Below are 22355 nucleotides of genomic sequence, written 5' to 3' on the forward strand. Positions count from 1 at the left end.
ATGTCTCGTGTGTCTTGATTTGTGTGACTCGATGCATCTATCATATTCCAGTTTTGTCTGATTGTTCACAATGATATAGATCATTTTTAACCGATGCAATTTACGGCGTGAGTCAAGTGTTGGAAGGCTTGATCGAATACGGAATTCTCTAAAAGATGTATTTCGGTTGTATGCTTTACAAATAAAACGAAGTGCTTTTCTCTACACTTTTGACAAGGGCATTTCGTATGCGTTCAATAACAATGCCTCAGACGAAGAAGGATGGGGCGTAGCCTCGGCTTTTGCAATCTCATTGTCAACTGTTCTCTTTAGTGGAGGCTTCAATGCAACTGGCTCTAAATGTCAACAAAACACAAATACTCCTGCAACGTTCTAAAGGGCTAACTGAAAGATCTGGCGGTTCCGAAAAATCACACTTTACCAAGAATTTAGTAAATTCCTCCATGCTGCATATAAATGCATGATACATGCCTTTATTGTTCGGCACACATAGTTTTGTTTCCTTATCTCTTTGAATACAGGACTGCATGAAGATCTGCCACCAAGAGATGATTCGGTACAAATGCAAGTGCGAGTCCCAGAACTTGCCCTTCTCTTCCCGCGATGACCGTCTGAAGACGCCCGTCTGTGGAGGTTAGCTTGCGTCCAATGTTGATGAAAATACGCACTGGATGCCACACTGTGCGGGATCATTTTGCAGACAAGAGTTACTGTGCTTAAGCATTGCTTTTGAGAGTTGCATGCTGCAGGTTATATTGAAACTGAAGAAAGGAACTATATATATATATATATATATATATATATATATATATATATATATATATATATATATATATATATATATATATATATATATATATATATATATATATATATATACGGCGATGTGTATGTGTTTTGGCTTTGCGCAGAAATCGCTTGTGTCAAAGCTTCGCCCGTAGAAACGAAGACGCAGAAAAAAAGCCCTCTCCTAACATAAGTACCACCCTTCCCAAATATCGACCTTGCTGAAATGATGTCTACTGCCTGGAGTACACAAAAATAAAGATGGACGTCTGGAAAGCTCTGGATACCTTAAACGAACTGAAAAACTAAGCATCGCCCACCACGTGTCTTTCGTTCAAATAGAATAGTTAGCTTTTCTGCAAAACGCGGGTGGTTGCGCGGTTGCCAAAGTGTAGCGCTAAGGAGCGCTCAAATAGCTGCTTCAACATCTTGGCAGCAATGTCGTGACTATGCTCTCGAGCCGAGAGCCAGAGTCGAGTGGATCAATCCACATTTACGCTTGCGATTGGTCACAGTCGCGGCGATCGTTTCTTTACACGTCGATCACTATCTTGAGCGGTAAGCAATGAGCAAACGCCCTCACGAAAAAAAAGCGTTTTCAACACGAGTCTAGAACAATGACGCAAGTGAATACTCGCTTCCGCAGTTACGACTGTTATTCGGCTAAAAACAAGAGCCATCACAAAAAAATAGTCTAGGAGAAAAGTGGCTATATCTATGAGAGTACCCTCCTAGCAGAACAGTATATAATAGCTAAAAAGGAAAACAGCTTGTACAGTCAAGCGCATTTGCAGAAAGAAAAGGCGTCAACCTATTTAGCCGTTAGCACGCTAGCACGCCCTCTCTTTCCCCTTACGTACTTCCACTAAACAGACGGAAATGTTTAATTTTCTGTTATTCCAGTACATGAATTCTTAAGACTGCGATCTGGCTTCTAGCATATCCGCGCTGTAGTTATGTCTAAACTGGCCTCCCCGTGTCGGCGTGTAGGGTAGCAAAGCATGCAGGTTTTCTGTTCTGGTTAACCTCCTTGTGTTTTTCGTTTCTTTGGAGGAGTTTGCCTTGTCGCATAAATCTGTATTTAAATAAACACGTAGGCGCCCTCTAAATTCCTTTGTTTTCTCTCTCTCTGTCCCTCACTGCCTTAGACGTTGACAAACAAAAAGGAATTTGGAGGATTTTTTCGCATACGTGTCCTTTGTTTGGCAAGTGTGGATTCCAAGCACTTAGTTGTAGCACAGGATGTGTGCTTTTGACTGTGTATTCTCGCTATCTACTATTGGCCACTGATCTCAGAGCGCTTACTCTGAGCGTGTGCTGCCAGATGCGCTGGCCGACACCACTCGTGCCTATCGTTAGCTAGCGGTCAATGTTCCTTTTTCCTTAAGGACTACGTTCCATGCCAGACAGCCCTTGTTCTCTCTATCTTCGTGTTAATCGAGAACCTGCATTTGTACAGTTGCAGAAGGATGGAGTGCGTCCAGTGGAGTAGCAACAAGGGTGGCGGGGGGGCCGTGGGCCCCGGGTGCAAGGGGCCAGTGGAGGGGGGGGGGGGGTGTCATATACGTCTGAAGACACCCGGAACTTGTTGATATCCTCGCCTTCCTCGACTACAGAAGACCTGCAGGCCCCGGGTGCCAGGCGACCTAGCTACGCCACGTAGTGCTTCATTGTTCCTTGGATTTCTCACGTAGGAGAAAATTTTCTCATTGTAGGGGCATGGCGGATTGTACCAACATGCGAATTTAGCCTAGAAATCGAGGCCAGCAATCGCTCTGGCTGAGTTTAATAATGTTTCTTGTCAGTTTTATTTGGCCTAACTCGGCTTTCTGCGCGTTAAAACTTCCACATCTCCGCCCACGGCCGCTCGCCCACACACACTTGCCCACACCGCAGAAGGATGTCATCCCCGCCCGCATCTTCCGCCACCGCGCCGACATGGCGCCACCACATACCCCCCTCTCTTGGGAAGGATGTCCTCACTTTCACTACTCAACTGTCTCCTGTGGATGCTGGCACAAATACACTCTGCCCCGTAACGTCGCCATCCTCAAGACAAGTGCACTGGGAGTTAAATTACTAATTCTTGCGTTTGGCCGCTTTCTTTCCATGCGTTATTGAATCTTCCAGATGTGCTCGGGAGGACGATGTAAATTCTAGAACGTGCCGCATACATATATTAGCACGCCTACGAAATTATCCGTGACAGGACTGCCTTTCTGGAAAGCACTACAGCGTTAAAAATCACGCGTTACTGACATTGCATGCGCCTTTTCGCGCGACGCTCGCGGGGAGATATGTAGTACGTACTACTTACAAGGCACATTACCCGCTTTGTGCACCAGGCGATAATTTTTGATTAGAAGAGATACTGATCGGATGAAAACGTTGCGAGGTGTTCGAGTAAAGGCATTCATAATCAGAAAAAATGTGTTTCACCAGGCTAAGTACATTGCAGGTCCTTAGCTCTCAAAAGCAAAACTGGAATTTTGTACAGTTGTTTCCTATATTAGCAAAAAGCAAAGTAAAAAGTCATGGAGATCCCACTAACTGAGGGAATCGAAGTTATGCGAAGCATGTTGCAGGTAGCTGTATACTGTATCAACCTTGTGGCGGAAACATCTACCGGCTCTTTGACTCTCTCGATTACTTAGAGCAGGTACTGATTTGGGAGCTGGGACATGCTGACGGCCAGAAAGAACGGGGGCTTGCCTAGCTGCTCGGTCAGTGCGAACACGCTTTCCTTCCTCGGCGCCAAGTAATACCGCGGCAGTACACTCCGTGAGATGCTAAAGTAAACCTCTGAGGAACGCAATGTCAGAGTTGACGCATTTCTCGACGAAGCTTTGGTTTTCCAAGAGCTTCTTTGTGAGCATCAGGAGAGGTTTGCTAGGCACGGGGTGAGAAACTTGCTGTTGACTCGTTGTTCGGGAGAAGGCAACCCTCATTCGGTGTTCCCCAGCCGACATACCCGGATCTTCTTACGTGCGCCTGCTGGCTCGGCGCAGGTAGTACGCGATAATCAGAGGCGGGAGTCGGATGGTCGAGCTAAAATGGCGAGTGAGTGATAACAACTTTATTAATCGAAGAGGTGAGGGGTAAGGGAGGCTAAGCTACGTAGGCTGGCGATGACGATGACGATGCCGCGGCCATACCGGCAAGGAGAACATTAGAACATAAGCAGCAGCTCAGGTTGGTAGGCACCGCCAGGCCCTACAGCGTTGGAGGCTAGATACAAAGATAGACAGACTCAAAACGCCGGAAGTGTGTAAAGAATACTTCGCAGAAAATTGGCAGGTGATTTCCACCTGACCCTTCTTTCCCACGGTGATGACATATGAGCCAGCCTACATGTCAGTTGCGCGTATCGTATTTTAACGCAGAGAAACACTGGGACTGCGTTCGCCAAGTCCGTGCAGTCATGGACCTGCCGTATGTGCAACGATACTGCCGATGTTTTCGGTCCTGCATGTGAGTATCTGAGGCTGTACTCTGTAGCGGCTCATTTCAGAAAAACAGGGCTGTATGACATGCGACATCCGGTTTTAGCACCAGGAGATTCCAAGTGTTTTTAGGCAGCTGCTTGAGGGCAGCAGAAGAAGTCAGTACGAAAACAAATAAAACATACACGAACTGGCGACGTTATGTCTGGTGAAAGGTGCAAGCATTAAATTTCTCTTGCTGTACCGTGATAGTGCCCTGTTGGTCTTTTCACCCTCGTTCAGGACTTTCTCACTGTGACGGACTATTTAACGACATCATCGCTTCGGTTCGCCGGCCAGCGTGCCTGCCTGCCTGCCTGGCTAGTTGGCTGGTTACCGGACTGACTGGCTAGTTGGTTGTTCCGCTGACTGAATAAATTATTCATGGCTTAAGACTGACTAACAGATTAATGAATGAATGAAATTGATTGACTGAAGAAATAATCAATCTGCTGATTGACTGACGGATTGTAATGGTGTTGCTGGCAATGGCAAATGTCGACAACATTTCCGGCCGGGTTTTCCAAGACAATACAACGAGGCTTACTCAATATGTGAGATAACGCACATGACAGAAAAAGTAAGAGTAGTAGCACCATTTTGACACATGCTACAATAACTTGCCGAAAATGCGTTCACTTACAACAAATCGTGTAGTCTTACTCGATTTGTTACAGGAAAAAAAAAAGAAGCTTCAAGGGAAACTAAAGGCAAATACTAAGTCGACGTGGACTCTTTAAATACCATTACAGAAACCTCGCAACCCTTGTTTCATGTAAAGGAAATACTTAGTTTTACGAGAAAATTGCATCTGAAGGGTCCGAATACATTTTCCGAAATTCCAATCTCCCGCCACCCAACCGGAAGGTGGGGAGGGGAGTGATCCGGCGCCCAACCGACGGCGGTACCGAGCCAAGACAGAGCCATGAATTCGCAGCTGCAGCTGCCTTTAGGTGAAGTGGCACAGACTGTTCGGGCATCCCGCCACATCACATGAAAGTTGAATTCTCGGCTACTTGCAGCTTGTGCGAGTTTCGCGAGCCAGCAAAACCTGCGTAGCACTACGGAATAACTAAACTACTGAAACATGAAAGCCTCTGTCAAGGTTAATGTCAATGAGTCATTTTTTCTAAAAAGCAAACAGAACTGGAGAAGCAGCATTTTATTTCGTCTTATAATACACTACAAGGATCTTTCTTGCAACGAGTGGTTGAGTAGTATTGACAGAACTTAACTGAGGAGTGCTTTCGGAATCGGGCAAGTACTTGAATGTCCCGGGAGAGTCTCTAATCATGTCCTGCATTTACCTCAATTTCCCGATTATTAAGGCTCTGTTCGCGATAATAATGCTACGAAGCCAACTCATTCCAAAAGGGACATTCTGGTTGGAGCAGAAGACGAAGAAGACGGTTCTGTGTGGGGTGCAGGATGTCCACCATCTTGGTTGCTGCTGCGTACCTCGTTGTAGATACACTGTAAATAGTTACGCCTCGTGTCGTTTCACGTAACATCTTTGTGGTGGATGCGGTGGTTGTATCCTGTACCAATGACCGCCAATATCCTGTTCTGTACCAATTAATATCCAATATCCAATTGTAATATCCAATTCTGTACCAATATCCGCAAAGGCCGCCTCATCACGGTTCCGACCATGTCACTCGGCCTTAGAGATCCTGGAGCACTAATCTATCACTTTTGATTAACTTAATATTTGCCTTTAGTGTCCCTTAAAGCATGCTAAACTCCTGTTGAAGCCAATAGACGACGAAGCCAAGTCAAGTTGAACGCCAAGGCAAGCCAAATTAAAAAAAAAAGTGACAAGCGACGGCCACTAGATATAGTTGATCAGTTTTTCGCGTTCATTTGTAGTCTAGGACTGTAGTATGAAACATTATTTAGATTTTTCATTCTTTTTGCCACTCGCAATTGTTTCGCACGTAGCTGTACCATACATATTGGCATGCTGCTCCGCAACGACATCCTGGCGCATCGTTGCGAAGTAGTCATTGTGGTTTTCTTGAAGAAGACAGCATGAAATGACTTGCCTAACTTAGCCTGACAAAGTGGGAACTGAAATTTTTTTATCTACCTTGGATCATTTACGTTAGAAATTAGGACTTATTGGACTTATTGGATGAAAGGTCTCCACAGATCCCCGTAATCCGAACATTTAGCACTCGATCATACGTTTGCTTTCCATGCAGTGATATCGACCACTACAAAGAACTCTCCTTCGCCGCCATGCCTGAGGTAAGCATGTCATAAAACTTAACTCCAAAAACTGTTTTTATGTGGCATGCTTACTTAGCCTTGGTCGCATGTCCGACAGAACTCATGACACTTTTATCGAGCGAAGTGGTCAAAGCAGGGCCAGTATTCAAAGAAAAATTCTTGAACTCAACCTCTTCGTAAAAACAAGTGACGGTCAATCTTGATTTTGGATATATTAGGCAAATACGAATTCACAAAGTTTGCCTATCGCAGGTGGTTCTTGCTATTGGCTGGTGGCATTCGTAATATAGCCAGCATCGGTTGCATTGGACTTGCTCTTACGAACAATTCTAGCGTATAAGACCTTTTCGCCCCAGGCCCCTGTTTCTAACCCTGAGTGCTGTCCCAAATACAACATGAGGCCTCACGTATTTTTTGAGGCATTTTAATTTTATCTAGTATTGATTGCTCAATTGGTCTTGTTTCATGTCATTTCCTTTGCAGGAATTTCATAGCAACCAAACAACCGTACGAAAACGGTGAGCAGCTTCCTCTCGGCTGGGCGCCCATGTTGCACATGCTTTCTTGTGTTTCTTTTATGAGAAGAAGAAAGGGATCGACGACCATGTTCATTAAAAACTTCTTACGCTATAACTTAAGCTACATGCCAACCAGTTCTCACATTCGGTAAATCATTAGCGAAGGGGGCCACCACAAGGTAAGCAGCTCTTACGAAAGAAAAATTTCTGAATTTGGCCCTACTCTCATATTCACGAGAAAAGTCATGCCAAAGCTGTCCGTAACAGCACATGCCAGCTGTTCATGATGTTAGGTGTGTTAGAAACGAAAGTGCACGATCAATCACAGCAACACAAGCAAAAAAAGTGTTTTGTGAATTCAGCCACAATTTCATCTGCACGAGTGGAATCGTGTTAACCCCTCCCTTAACGTGATGAATTTTGTTCAGCATGTTTTGGGAGGGAAAGTCCGTGATCATATGAAAGTCGTATGGACTTAAACAAATGTCGCTCGGCATTAACAAAAACATAGAAAAGAAAACTATTCCAGCAAAGTGCTCAATGAAAGAATATGTGCTTGACGTGCCTGGGCGCGTTTACAACTGCCGACTAGCCCGTCGTAAAAATAATAGACAGAGAGGTAGAAAGAGAGCAGGGGCCAAGGAGTGTTACAATGCTTTAGCAGAAACACAATCAACGGCATCTGTCTGTGCCATGTTCATTGAACAGAGTACTCGCACATCCGTCAGCAACACAAGTAAAGATGCGGGGTGGTCAGAAAAATAAAACACAAATTTAAATGGAACGAAACAAAAATGGCCCTCTGCTGAAAGAATAACAGCTGCAAAGACATTTCTCTAACACAATTGCTAAAACAACAAAAGACACAGACTGGAGGAGCTTTCATAGCGGTCATTGTACTGCCTACAAACGCCGAATGAATGAAAGGCCTATAAATATAAAACATTTAGAACACATTTGGGAAATACGATAAACACATGCTATTGCTTTTATCATTGCAGCTTGTCTTTGAAGAATTAAAAGAAGACAAAAGAAAAACTATGATGGATGCGACGGCTGCAGACTTTCGCGTTTACAAGCTTTGTGCCTGGACACTGCCGACCTATTGGAAGAACTCACTGCTTAGAACACGGTTTATTTCCTGATTGCAGTGGTCAAAAAATATAATTGCCTCATCAATGATGGTTGCCACGCCGTTCATGGCGAAGTTGAGTGGGTAGTTGCTGCTAGATACATCGGTTCTAGTCAGTTTTTTTCTTCAGAGAAGGAAATATAGAAATAAAGATATTATGCATTGCTTCAGCACCCCGCAATATTATACAGTGCATTATCCCTGTTTCAATATGTTTTTCTTTAACATTAGGTTGCCATTTCTTTCTCAGAATGTTAAGCATTTTAAGACGTACGTACTCTCAAATATGCGGGAGGTGGGGCTGTTAATTTGCGTTTGCATTATATCTGACGAACACTCCTGAAGATATATATGGCAAAAAATCGTGACTGTAAAGCAAATCGCGAAAAAATGCTGTTTTCGAGTAAGCTCATTACACCATTATTTAATTTTGAGTCAACTATCGGTCGTGACAGAAAATGCCAAGGAAACAGCGTTTTCAACACCCAATCATGCACGCCCCATATCTTATGACAATAGAATGGCGAAGATATTATACACTGCTCAGATTAGTTAGATTTAGAAAATTGAGGCCCTACGCAAGCCATGGCACGTCAGTATCTTGTTCACTTGGATCAAGCTGGCGTAGTTATTGAGAGAATCTTCTTGGCGAGGCTTCTTAGAAGTACTATAATGTATTTTCCTCTTCTGGCCTGTTTTCTTGATTTCGTGACGTGTCACTCCTCAGCTCCTGAATCGAAACACGGTGTTTAAGCCAGAAATAGCCGGACTCTAGCTTCATGTGCGGTTGTTTGACCAAAGCTTGTCGCTGTTTTACCACCTGTCACTTACAAAAAAACTTCGCTAGGACACAGTACTCGTAGGTGGGAACTGGTTGCGCAGCTGCAACAGTTCAGACCCGTTTTAGTTTTCTATAACAGGCCCACAAATATTACCCTCGTTTAGTAAATGGTTTAAAAGTAATTTTGGGTGTTCTGTCCTCGCATAGAAGATCAAGGGAGTGAAATTTTTTTTTCGAGCGAAGATTTTTCAGGCGCTGAACTTATGAACTTCAGCTACGCTTTGTGTTTGCTCTTCTTTTCTCTTCTGCTTCCTTCTTTTGCCCTTATTTCTTCTGTACCATGTACATAGATGTCACGTACAGTAATTTGTTGAGAACCACACTTTTTTTCCACGCAAGAAACGGTAGCTTATTTGCGTTCTGTCACTTTGTGTTTGCTTGCAGCTTTTTAGCCCAGGTGGTGGTCTACTACAAGACGCTGACGTTTGAGAGCGTAGCCTCGGTTCCGAAGTATGACGTAAGTAGCCTCCCCTGCTCTTGCAGCCATGTGTGATTACAAAAGGAATGATATGGCCACCACTTTATTGACCTCACGGCTGGTAAAACGGAAGTTCAGTAGGACGCTCAAAAAACAGCACGAAGTAGCAAGATAATACGCATGAAAGCACCGACTAACAGCAGTAATTTTGTTTCTATCAACAAGAGTCTATATAGGGTGCCCCAGCTAATGTTTACCAAGCTGTTCAAAAAACGCAAATGGTTGAAAGAACACAGCGCAAGATACGACTTTTAGATCTATGGTGTGCTGTGGACAAAGGCGTGACGACTGAACAGCATAGGTCTTAAAATCGTATCTTGCCGTATGTCTTTGCAAACATTTTTTTTCCTTGAAGAGTTCGGCCAACGTTAGCTGCGACACGCGGTATATAGGGGCGACAACGGATTGCGCTTGCACAAACATCCCAGAAAAATTGAAAATAATATACATAAGTTCTGATCAAGATTGATAGTGACAAGAGAATGTATGTGGACTGTGACTTTAATATCGTCTCTTTATGAAGTGAAACAACCGGTCAACCATTGCAGGGATTCGAAAAACATAAATTTTCGTATGCTATCCCAAATTTGTCATGTCGGATTAGTGTTGTCGTTGATGTCGGTACTGTAGGGGGTACTGCAGTGTCGATCAATCCGATAGAACAGTTTATCGGCTATAGGTAGGTGAACTATATAAAAGAATCAACGAGGTTGGTGTAGAAAAGTGACGGGGTTGGGGGAAGAAGTGGGGAGAAAGGGTTATTGCAAGAGGCCAATAGAAAGAAGAGGCAATTTTCTCTATCTCATGGTGCACAGATATAGTGGGACCTTTTGCAGAGTCCATGTCAAACCATGAACTAAGTTACGTCAGTTACTTTTAAAGGCTTTCTAGACATTTCCGTAGTGGTCACGAAGTTTGCGGCGACCTCTAATTTGCCTGACGGGCGTCCAGACGGTCAGGTAATAAGTAAACTGTCACCCCTGAATTAAAAGATATTACTAGTGAATATGCAAGAAGGTGAGGAGAGCATAGCCTTTGTTACTGCATGCGCCACTGCTAAATTATGTAGTTTCATTTTAGCGTTGTATTTAGTCTAATCATCCAGAAAATAGACATTTTATTGTCTCTTAAAGTTTATCTCTTTGGGCGGCACACATTTTCCCATGCCATCGCATAACATAGTATATACAGCACAACCTCATGCCACTTTCACTAATGCTCTGCATACTACCTGCTTCTTGCAAGTCAGTACTGTGCTTTGAATATAAGAATACAGTCTAGGAATAAGCTGTAGTCGCAGGCTAGAAGCTAGGAATTTGAAAGGCATTAACCATGCTATCATGTAACAATTCTTGGTTCAGGTAGAATATATTTTACAAGTGGCTTTTGCAGCACTTGCCGGATGCGGGCCCTCATGCTTATATATGCGAGTAACTTCATTACGACACTATGCCGCGTAGCTGCCCAAGCGAATAAGAAAAAAAAGTTTTATTTTTATTTTCTCTTTTTTTTACCCTTCGTTATTGGGTCTCATTGTGCCACGCCTACGTTTTCACCGGTATTGGGAACTCGATGCGATGGAGGATAACAAAATAATAGAGTAAGTGGAGAAGAGTCCCTACATAATACAGCCCCAAGAGCACTGACACAAGTCCTGCCCATTATGTCAGCCGTGTTCTCGCTCTAATTTCGACGCCGCTTCTCGGATGAGCTTGCTTGCCTTAATGCTCTCTCTTCCAATCCGCAGCTGAACCGAGTGCTGAACAGCTTCTGCGGCATCAATGGGATGTGCCTGGGCGTCTCCTTGTTCATGTTCTTCAGCATGCTAGAAGCGGTCCTCCAGTCACTGTGGTCGTGCTGCAGATCGCGCTGTGATCTTCACCGAAGCCATCAGACGAGCGCTTCGTCGAGATTCACGCCCTACCAGAGATAATATAGGAACTTTGTAAATTCAAATCTGGGTTGTAAGGCAACTGCATCCGAGTGAGAAAAACGACTCTAGGTGTAGCCATGACTTTGTAGACAGACAATAGAACCTCTAGCGTTCCAAGAACATGAATATCTGCGCAGACAGAAAAAATGATGGAATAATACGTGTTTTTCCTTTCACAAACCTACTTCCACCTTCTGAATTACCCGCAGAGATGGTGCCAAGCCCTTATAGCTTGTGGGCACATATTCACAAGAACGTTCTGACACTAAAACTGTTCTTAAGAGTGGATGACAACGAGACTTGTACGTAACTAATTTCAATTAATTACTTATATTCAATTATGTTTTTTCGTAATGTGAATTAACGATCACTTTGTTTGCTCGGTATTGTTCACAGTAATTTAATTACTTTCTTCAATAACCAATTACATCTAACCAGTTATATATTTTGCAATAACAGCCATAACAGGGGACGCACCTTTGAGTACTTAAATTTTGCGGGAACTACAGAACCCAAAATGATGAATACATGCACATTGGCTACATCCTTCCCCCACTCAGCGTATGCAGCTACACTTTGGTCATCTGAACATGGCAGCCTTGCACATTTTTCTTGGAAGTCCGGCCGCTGAGTTAGTCTGTTAGAATCACTTTCTATTTCTCTCGCCCCAGGCAGCTCTTTCAAGCAGCCTTCACCAGCGCTAAAAGGTGCTGTTTAATTTTTTTTTGCTTGGTGTAGTCTGTGGGTTCTGGGATGTAGGCTAAAGCTTTCGACCATTAAACGCGTATGTTTCTATCTGTTTGATACATGCGCGACTCATACAAACCTATATTTTATTATAATAAACGAACACATTTATTAAGGCTGAATAACATGCTGCTTTATGTTAAAATGCAATGTGTAGATTAGGTTACCTTTTCAAGAAACATGAGCGTTTGCTGGCGTCGGTTACAATTGATCGCTTAAGTCTAAATGGCTAACGAGTGAAGGGCATGCGGTGGAGGCTCGGCAGATGTTGGCCGAAAAATTCAAACGGCGCTGCTATGCCTCGAAAGCAATGACAACTTCAGACGTTGATGCCCGGGAATCTCCTATGCACGATTTTTCAGTTTTTTTTTCGACTGCCCTTACCCAAAGCGCTTTCCCAAACGAAGTGCTTTCCAATAAGTGAAAATCAAGCGCTTTCCCAACAACGAAGTGCCACGCTTTACAGAAGACCCAGACCCGAACACGATGACCATGAGTAACCATGTTGCGAGCAAGGTGTTCGTACTTTGCAACATCGCCCATCTCTCCAGCGCACACATCGAGCAGTTTTTCACAGTTTTGCTGCAGACGTCTTCACAAGAACACGGGGGAAGTTTACGGAAGCAACTTTTGAAAATAAATTTTAGTAAAGGTCAACACAGTGTGAAGGCTGCAGAGGGCGCGTCGGAAAATCCAGGCCAGCTCGCTCTCTCTATTGTATTTGTGCGATGTTAATAAACCTAGTGAATCAAGCAACATTAATGCAATCGATTACTATTCAATAATTCGGCACTTACTTTCGTGTGGCAGTAATTGGTAACTGCAATCAACAAAATTTTTTTTCAAGGAAGTTATTGCTGTTGTAATTGGTTATTATTATTATGCAACGTGTACAAGTCTGACGACAGACACTTTTTCATCTACGACGCATTAGTCAGGATGTCATCAGTCAGGTAACTGGAAACAGACCTTACCGGCAAAAAGCTTTCTGAATTCGTTTCTCGTTTGTAAGGCTTCGTTGCCATTAGCCAGTCGCCTTCGCTGATCATCTGTCCAGCCTCAGTATTGGGTGAAATTTACTCTTATGGGCAATTGTACCGTAAGAACTTTCTGTGAATACGGCCGGCATTTACCAAAAAAAAAATAACAGTAAGGGTTCTCACATCAAAACTGTTCGTAAGCGCGGATGGGAAAGCAAATTGTGATGTCTGACTTATTAGCAAAGGTGGTCAGCCGATGAGAAGCAACACTTCGAACCAAGTAGCTTTGGGATTTGGGTCACTCATCAGGGCCCAAATTCAGAAAAATCTCCTACGCTTAAATTGAAAATTAAAAATTATATCACCGGCCCTTCCAGTCCATCGAACAGCTAAGCTGTGTTAGCTACACAGGGTGTTACACCATGCAAGTCATACTTCGCAAGTGTGTGTGTGTGAAAACTTTTATTGTAATGAGGTCCGGAGACTCGACTCCTTAAGCCAAGGCGGGCCGCTCCCACGTTCGCACTGTTAGGCCAAGCCTTTCAGCGACATCGTGGGCCCTCTGGACTGCCCGTATTTGGTCTTGAAACAATGGGCTTTGAATCATTTTCTCCCACTGTGTCCAATCTTCAACGAGGTTGGGGAGAGTGGCGGGACACTCCGCCAGCATATGTCTGATTCCAATGATGGCATTACAATCATTGCAGTACTTCTTAATCTCCCTCTCTGGATATATTTTATTAATGCTGTAGGGTGTGGGATATGTACCCGTTTGCAATAAGCGCAGTGAGACTGCCTGAGCCCTGTTCAGTTTTGAATGCGGCAATGGGAATCGTCTGCGTCCTAATTAGTAGTGTTTGGTAACGTCATTGTATGTTATTAAATTATCTCTAGTTTCCCTGGCTTGATGGTGAACGGCTCCGTTGTGACTGTCACGGTTAGCAAGTCCTCGTGCCAAGTCATGAGCAACCTCATTGAGGTTTACCCGAGTCTCGTCCACTTTCACCATATGCGCAGGAAACCATCGGATTTCAGTTCTCATAATCCCAATGTTTTCAAAAAGTTTAGCTGCAACTCCAGCTACGTAGCCTTTATCAAAACACTTTACAGCGGATTTCGAATCACTGTAAATGCAGGCACACTTATTGCTCCTGATGGCTAGAGCAATTGCCGCTTGTTCCGCCACCACGGGGTCCTTGGTAAAAATAGTGAGAGCGTCTTGCACCTTCCCTTGATAATTTGATACAATGGCCGTATATGCTTCTTTACCTATCACGCAGGCAGCATCAACTATAGCTGCCAGTTGGTGCTGCTGCTCTATTTCCTGCAAGAGTGCTTTAGCTCTTGCCTTTCTCCTTTCGACATTATATTCTGGATGCATGTTTTTGGGGAGACGGTTGGTTCTGAACTTGTTCCTAACTTAAGTCCTTAATTCTACTTCAGCCTCTATTGGGCTCCTTGATGCATTCAGTTCTGCACCTATTGCCTGTAATATGTTCCTGCCAGCTCGTGACTTTGTCAATCTTTCGTGTTGCGCTAGCTGTTGGGCCTCCGCAATTTCTTCCATTGTGTTGTGCACCCCTAGACTCACGAGTTTGTCGGTTGCAGGGTTACTGGGTATCCCTAGGGCTACTTTAACGAGCTTCCTGAGCATCACAGGAAGTTTGTTAAGTTTTGCCTGCTTCCATTTGAATAATCCAGCCACATAAGTGAAGTGACAGAGAGCAAAAGCGTGTATTAGCCTCAAAGCGCTGTCTTCTCCTAAGCCTCTGTGTCTATTGGTAATTTTCCTTAGTAACCTAATGACTTCATCTCTTTTATTCGAGATATGTTGTATTGTTCTATAGTTAGCATTGTTTCCGTCTATGTGATACCCAAGAATCTTGATTTTTTCAACTAGCCTAATTGCGGATCCTTCATGAGTGTATAAGAACACTTTTGGCTCATCTTCCGGAAATTAACATCTTGGTTTACGACCGTTTCTGCGATGTTTCATATTCATCCTGTCCGGATGAAATTATAACACCGTCAAAATACAAATTTCCTAACCCAAGCAACAAAACTGCCGGGCGCTTCGGCCTCCTTTCAAAAATTCATAAAATTCTATCCACTGAACTAAACACCGCTATTATCGTAGGTCGCCCGATAGTATCAAACAACACCCTGACAGAGAGTATCCCCACATTCCTTAACCACTCCCTTCGTGACTCCCGGACAGGCCGCCATTGGAATATGAACCTGGCAACGTTTAACGCTAGAACGTTATCTAGTGAGGCGAGTCTAGCAGTGCTATTGGAGGAATTAGAGGGCAGTAAATGGGATATAATAGGGCTCAGTGAAGTTAGGAGGCCAAAAGAAGCATATACAGTGCTAAAAAGCGGGCACGTCCTATGCTACCGGGGCTTAGCAGAGAGACGAGAACTAGGAGTCGGATTCCTGATTAATAAGAACATCGCTGGTAACATACAGGAATTCTATAGCATTAACGAAAGGGTGGCATGTCTTGTTGTGAAACTTAATAAGAGGTACAAAATGAAGGTTATACAGGTCTACGCACCTACATCCAGTCATGATGACCAGGAAGTCGAAAGCTTCTATGAAGACGTGGAATCGGCAATGGGTAAAGTCAAAACAAAATACAGTATACTGATGGGCGACTTCAATGCCAAGGTAGGCAAGAAGCAGGCTGGAGACAAGGCAGTGGGGGAATATGGCATAGGCACTAGGAATAGCAGGGCAGAGTTATTAGTAGAGTTTGCGGAACAGAATAATATGCGGATAATGAATACCTTTTTCCGCAAGCGGGTTAGCCGAAAGTGGACGTGGAGGAGCCCGAATGGTGAGACTAGAAATGAAATCGACTTCATACTCTGCGCGAACCCTGGCATCATACAAGATGTAGACGTGCTCGGCAAGGTGCGCTGCAGTGACCATAGGATGGTAAGAACTCGAATTAACCTTGACTTGAGGAGGGAACGGAAGAAACTGGTACATAAGAAACCAATCAATGAGTTAGCGGTAAGAGGGAAACTAGAGGAATTCCGGATCAAGCTACAGAACAGGTATTCGGCTTTAACCCAGGAAGAGGACCATAGTGTTGAAGCAATGAACGACAATCTTATGGGCATCATTAAGGAGTGCGCAATAGAAGTCGGTGGTAACGCCGTTAAACAGGAAACCAGTAAGCCATCGCAGGAGACGAAAGATCTGATCAAGAAACGCCAATGTATGAAAGCCTCTAACCCTACAGCTAGAATAGAACTCGCAGAACTTTCGAAGTTAATCAACAAGCGTAAGACAGCGGATATAAGGAACTATAATATGGATAGAATTGAACAGGCTCTCAGGAACGGAGGAAGCCTAAAAGCAGTAAAGAAGAAACTAGGAATAGGCAAGAATCAGATGTGTGCGTTAAGAGACAAAGCCGGCAATATCGTTACTAATATGGATGAGATAGTTCAAGTGGCTGAAGAGTTTTATAGAGATTTATACAGTACCAGTAACACCCACGACGATAAGGTGAGAGAGAATAGTCTAGAGGAACTTGAAATCCCACAAGTAACACCGGAAGAGGTGAAGAACGCCTTGGGAGCTATGCAAAGGGGGAAGGCAGCTGGAGAGGATCAGGTAACAGCAGATTTGTTGAAGGATGGTGGGAACACTGTCCTAGAAAGATTGGCCGCCTTATATACACAATGCCTCATGACCTCGAACGTACCGCAACCTTGGAAGAACGCTAACATAATCCTAATCCATAAGAAAGGGGACGCCAAAGACTTGAAAAATTATAGACCGATCAGCTTACTGTCCGTTGCCTAGAAAGTATTTACTAAGGTAATCGCAAATAGAATCAGGAATACCTTAGACTTCTGTCAACCAAAGGACCAGGCAGGATTCCGTAAAGGCTACTCAACAATAGACCATATTCACACTATCAATCAGGTGATAGAGAAATGTACGGAATATAACCAACCCTTATATATAGCCTTCATTGATTACGAAAAAGCATTTGATTCAGTCGAAACCTCAGCAGTCATGAAGGCACTACGGAATCAGGGTGTAGATGAGCCATATGTAAAGAAACTGGAAGCTATCTATAGCAGTTCCACAGCCACCGTAATCCTCCACAAAGAAAGCAACAAAATCCCAATAAAGAAAGGCGTCAGACAGGGAGATACCATATCCCCAATGCTATTCACAGCATGTTTACAGGAGGTATTCAGAGACCTGGAGTGGGAAGAATTGGGGATAAAAGTTGATGGAGAATACCTTAGCAACTTGCGATTCGCTGATGATATTATCTTGCTTAGTAACTCAGGAGACCAATTGCAATGCATGCTCACTGACCTGGAGAGGCAAAGCAGAAGGGTGGGTCTGAAAATTAATCTACAGAAAACTAAAGTAATGTTTAACAGTCTCGGAAGAGAACAGCAGTTTACGATAGGTAACGAGGCACTGGAAGTGGTAAGGGAATACATCTACTTAGGGCAGGTAGTGACCACGGATCCGGATCATGAGACTGAAATAACTAGAAGAATAAGAATGGGCTGGGGTGCGTTTGGCAGGCATTCTCAAATCATGAACAGCAGGTTGCCGCTATCCCTCAAGAGGAAAGCGTATAACAGCTGTGTCTTACCAGTACTCACCTACGGGGCAGAAATCTGGAGGCTTACGAAAAGGGTTCTGCTGAAATTGAGGACGACGCAACGAGCTATGGAAAGAAGAATGATAGGTGTAATGTTAAGGGATAAGAAAAGAGCAGATTGGGTGAGGGAACAAACGCGGGTAAATGACATCTTAGCTTAAATCAAAAAAAGGAAATGGGCATGGGCCGGACATGTAATGAGGAGGGAAGATAACCGATGGTCATTAAGGGTTACGGACTGGATTCCAGGGGAAGGGAAGCGTAGTAGGGGGCGGCAGAAAGTTAGGTGGGCGGATGACATTAAGACGTTTGCAGGGACAACATGGCCACAATTAGTACATGACCGGGGTAGTTGGAGAAGTATGGGAGAGGCCTTTGCCCTGCAGTGGGCGTAACTAGGCTGATGATGATGATGATAAATTCATCAGCCGAAAGTGATTTCACCTTGTTGGTAATTGTCACTGTGTAGGATAATGTCGGATCGTTATCTAGCCTACGGTGATGTTCTGGGTTGTTGTCTGTAAGCCTCGTGCTTTATTTTACCACTGGCCAAATAACTATACTATCACCCTTATCTGCTGCCTTGATAACAGTGTCATTCCGGCCACTATGACTTGAAATAATACGACTCTCCGACGCAGTTATGGTTTGAGGTCGCTTAGACGTCTTGCATTGGCTTATAACTTCTTTACTGATTTATAATTTACAATTTCTATGTCTGTGGCTTGTTCTGGTTCGGGAGTTCAAGTGGATTGGGCTCTAAGTGATGTCGTCCCGGTGTCTGGTGTGTTGCTGTCTGCGAAAAAAGTGTCTGATACTCATTCGTCACGAAAACAAGACGGCCATCGCCTTGGCCGTCTCCGACCGCGGATGCACTACAGTGTTGTGTGACTCTAGAACGGCAGTGAAGAACTACGCCAAGGGTAGGATATGTAGTGAGGCCGCGCGCATACTGGGGCGCAAGGCCGAAGACATCGCACGCAAAAGTGCTGTGGTGGTCAAGTGGTTTCCGGCCCACATGGGCAGTGACGTGTCGGAACGCGGGAACGTGAACCACAACGAGACGGCCAACTCGGCCGCGCGAGGACTAACCAACCACGCAGCTGCAAGCACGGCCGACTCGGAGTGTTGGTCGCGGTGCAGTGCCAAGGACAAGATGACCACCTTCAACGAAATAGTGAAGTGGTACAGACTGAACAGACAGACTATGCCGCCACCTCACCCGGGGCTTACCCGGAAGGAGGCAGTGTTATATAGGCAATTACAGACGGGGTCCCTGCTCACCCCGTTGCTAGCTAAGCACGTGTGTCCGAGCGTGTACGCGAGTGACGTGTGTAGACTGTGCGCGAAGGAGAGAGCCACCGCGGCTCACATCCTTTGGGACTGTAGCATAAATCCGCGAGAAGCCAGGGAGGAGACGATGATCCCGCCGCAGCTAGAGGCTGCAACGAGGAGCTATGACAAAGAGACACAACTCAAGACCGTCTAGCAAGTGTCGGCAGCTCTGGAGAGGCAGCGACCGCGCGAAACCGTGGAGACGGGGGACAGCACCCCCAGGAAGGGGGCGGCGGCCCTCTCGGACCCGCGGAAGTAGCGAGGAACCAAGGCCTCGAGGAGCACAATGCACGAGACTGACGTAGCGGCCGCGTCGCGGTAAAAGCTTGTCCTCCCTGCGTGGAGGGAGCCTAACCGACTCGGCAGGCATTTTCACTAAAGTTGTTCTCTCTCTCTCTCTTTCCAGCCTGTAAGAATTCGGTGCTACGTTGTAGAGAAGAGTTATTGATTTGCGATGGCTGTCCTTTATTTGTCTTTTTGCGGGTAGATTTGCGTGAGGTGTATTTGTGTATGGCAGATTTAGTACCGCATGCCTGGCTTAATTCGAGCTGGGTTTCTGTTCGACTTTGTGCGTGTGCATGCAGGCGTATGGGCGTCTGTGTGAAAACTTCGGTAGTGGATTTTCTGTTGTCTGTTGTGTCTATTTGCACTGTGATTGTTGTCGTTTTTGGAGTAGTGTGCGTCTTGTTGCTCGTTTCACATTCCGCTGTCTGTGTTCCGAGTGTTCTTGAGGTGACTGTCGCAGTTGTGTTGTTCGGGGTGGCGCATTCGGCAGAGTCGGTGGGGGTGGTATTTGAGGCGGATTTAAACAGTGCTTCTCTGTACTTGTCCTTAATAAAGGATTTGATGTGTTGAGAAACTAGCTGTATTCCTCTGTGGTTTAAGTGGGAACCGTCTCAAGCTAAGTGTTCGTGCGGTGCTTCGTGTATTTCTGCGTGGTGCATCATGTCAGCGTTCTCGTGGAAGTGTTCTAAGTTAGAAATTAATGAGCAGAGCTTGTTAGTCTCCTCACTGTGCTTCATGAGTGCGTTAGTTTGGTTGATTAGTGCGCGGTGTTTGTTTTGTAGGCGGGGAGCGACAGTTGCTACGGTTATGTGTGCGTTTAGGCCAGCGGCTTGAATAGTTCGTATTACGACGTTCATAGACTCGATCTTTTGCGCGGCGCTTTGTGTACTGACGTTGTTTGTGCCTACAATGATAAGTCTGTGGTGTGAACTGGCACATTACAAACTATCGAGACAACATGTGATGTTTGCTCCTCACTCGGGTATCTTATCTAGGCCGCGTGTGGGCCTTGTGGAAAGTGCGCCTTCAGGTATCTGTACTGACTGTCTCCAAGGACTGCTACATGGGCAAAGGATAACAAGGGGCACTTACCCTGTTCCGTCATCATCAGCTGGCATGGAAATCCGAAATCAAGAAAGGGGCTGAGAGATGGAATCGCACACTGTGGTATAGAGGTTGCAATTGCCAGGAAGTGGCAACTGTGCGACCGGCTCGTAAATAGCACCGCAAGTCGTGGCTCTGCCAGTAGGAGCGGTGGTCGATGCTATACCTCAGCTTATCGCGAAACGAAAACACGTGTACAGCTGCACTCAAATTTCGCATTGAGAAATATCGCAATCGTCAGTGGTTTTGTTTCCTAGGATTTTAGGAGAAAAACGCTCGTCCCTCCCGTTTTCTTTCTCTCGCTCTCCAACCCATGACGTCGTCCTCGAGCGCTGCAGTAACGCCCTGTGTGGACCACTACTGTAGACCCCTACTCTGGGAGTCCGAGGGATGGAGATAACCCCACGGAAGTTTCCAAGTGCTCAAGCTGCGCGGTAGCACATGGAAACGCGTTCGCGCAGCGTGCAGGCCTGCAGCGGTGGTGCGCGAACTTTTGTAAACTTTGCGAAACAACATGACTCGGCGATGACGAGGATGTAACGCAGACGACGGACGAATACAGTCGTTTTAAGCTTTAAACAGATGTCGCAGTAAAAAAGAAAGAAAGAGGCCTATCGCGAGTATTGCAATGCGCATACTTCAGACGTATTTCAGCTGGCGGTACACGTTTGCAATCATGAGACGTTCAGCGCGGAGCACACGTTTGTTCTTGCTAGCGGGGGGAAATGGGCGATGGTTCATTGAAGAAGCCAAAGGTCACTTGTAATGCACACGAAGTACTGCAAAGTGACGAGCTGTTCGTCGGGGCGCCGAATTAAGCAAGACTTTTTCTCCTTAAGTGCCCTTTGCCAATGGCTTGCTGCCTTCGCTAATGATATCTCCAGTATAAAGATTGACCGGAATTTTTTTTAATTACGCCCCATTATAGCGTAAGTGCTTTTCTTTATGAATGCGGGCCCCGATCGCTGAAATCGCGCCAGTTTGAGCACGACTACCTTGAGAGCAAACGTGAAAAATGGCGCAGTAGAAGCTATTCCATCGTTCGCGTGCGGCATCCAAGCGCGAAAATATCTTACAGGGACTCACAATCGGCCAGATTGTGTTTTGAGACGCTGATAGAAATGAAAATACCACGATATTGCAACGTGCATTTATTTGCGCTTTACCGTTCAGGCGTGTTTTCGCTTTTCTGCCTACGCACAGCGTCGCCCTCGCCGTCGCTGGACGCGTCTCGATCGTGCACGCGTCCCGAATACTCCGCTACGCAAGGTATAAATAAATACGGGACCACCACTTTCGCTGGCTCAGTGGGATGAACGCCATGGGGAACCAGCGCTGGAGTTTTCACGGCGCCTGCAGCGCCGCCCTGGCGGTCAGAACGTGCACAATTCAGCCTCCCCCGCGGACGAAAATTGCGTTGCGTGCCCTTAAAACAAAAGGGCGCCGACGACACTGTTGCGTATACAAGTGCCACAACAAAGTCGGGATGAGGGAGGATGTATCCTTCTGCGTCTTTCCATCTAAACCCTACGAACAAGAACGGAGGCGGCATTGGATCCAAGCAGTCAGGCGAGCCGAGTAAGCTCCCGTCTTGTCGCCTTGTCAAGCGGTGTCGGGCTGGTTTCTAAATCAAATTTCGCGTGTATCCTTGGTTTATTCGATAGTGAAGACGGTCAGCCATGGCAGACAGTACCAAACAGCAGAATCTGCAGTCGGTATTTCGTCGGAAACAAAATGAGCAATAGCATGCACCATCCGGCATATGTACCACTTTTTCCTTCGCAATGCCACCGCCAAGCCCCTTCCAACGTCACCGCACCAAGTGAACGATACGAAAGGTAAAAATTATCCATTCAT

At 45.3% G+C, this 22355-nt stretch overlaps 1 protein-coding gene across 2 annotated transcripts in view; it reads left to right on the top strand.

Annotated features, from left to right (window-relative positions):
• Positions 1-12744, top strand: part of LOC126537491 (acid-sensing ion channel 3-like) — a 75989-nt gene extending 63245 nt beyond the window's left edge. Inside the window, exons 8-13 of one of the 2 annotated variants that reach the window (XM_055074294.1) lie at positions 522-633; positions 4170-4257; positions 6473-6518; positions 6984-7018; positions 9376-9448; positions 11217-12744. In XM_055074294.1, the coding sequence (XP_054930269.1) occupies positions 522-633; positions 4170-4257; positions 6473-6518; positions 6984-7018; positions 9376-9448; positions 11217-11402 (540 nt within the window). In that variant the 3' untranslated portion in view covers positions 11403-12744. Of the gene's footprint in view, positions 1-521; positions 634-4169; positions 4258-6472; positions 6519-6983; positions 7019-8019; positions 8332-9375; positions 9449-11216 lie in introns of those variants that run through there. The other variant, XM_055074295.2, reaches the window with a different exon arrangement.
• Positions 12745-22355: the final 9611 nt, after the last annotated feature.

The sequence above is a fragment of the Dermacentor andersoni genome, chromosome 4 (genome assembly GCF_023375885.2).
Source record: "Dermacentor andersoni chromosome 4, qqDerAnde1_hic_scaffold, whole genome shotgun sequence".
Lineage (NCBI taxonomy): Eukaryota > Metazoa > Arthropoda > Arachnida > Ixodida > Ixodidae > Dermacentor > Dermacentor andersoni.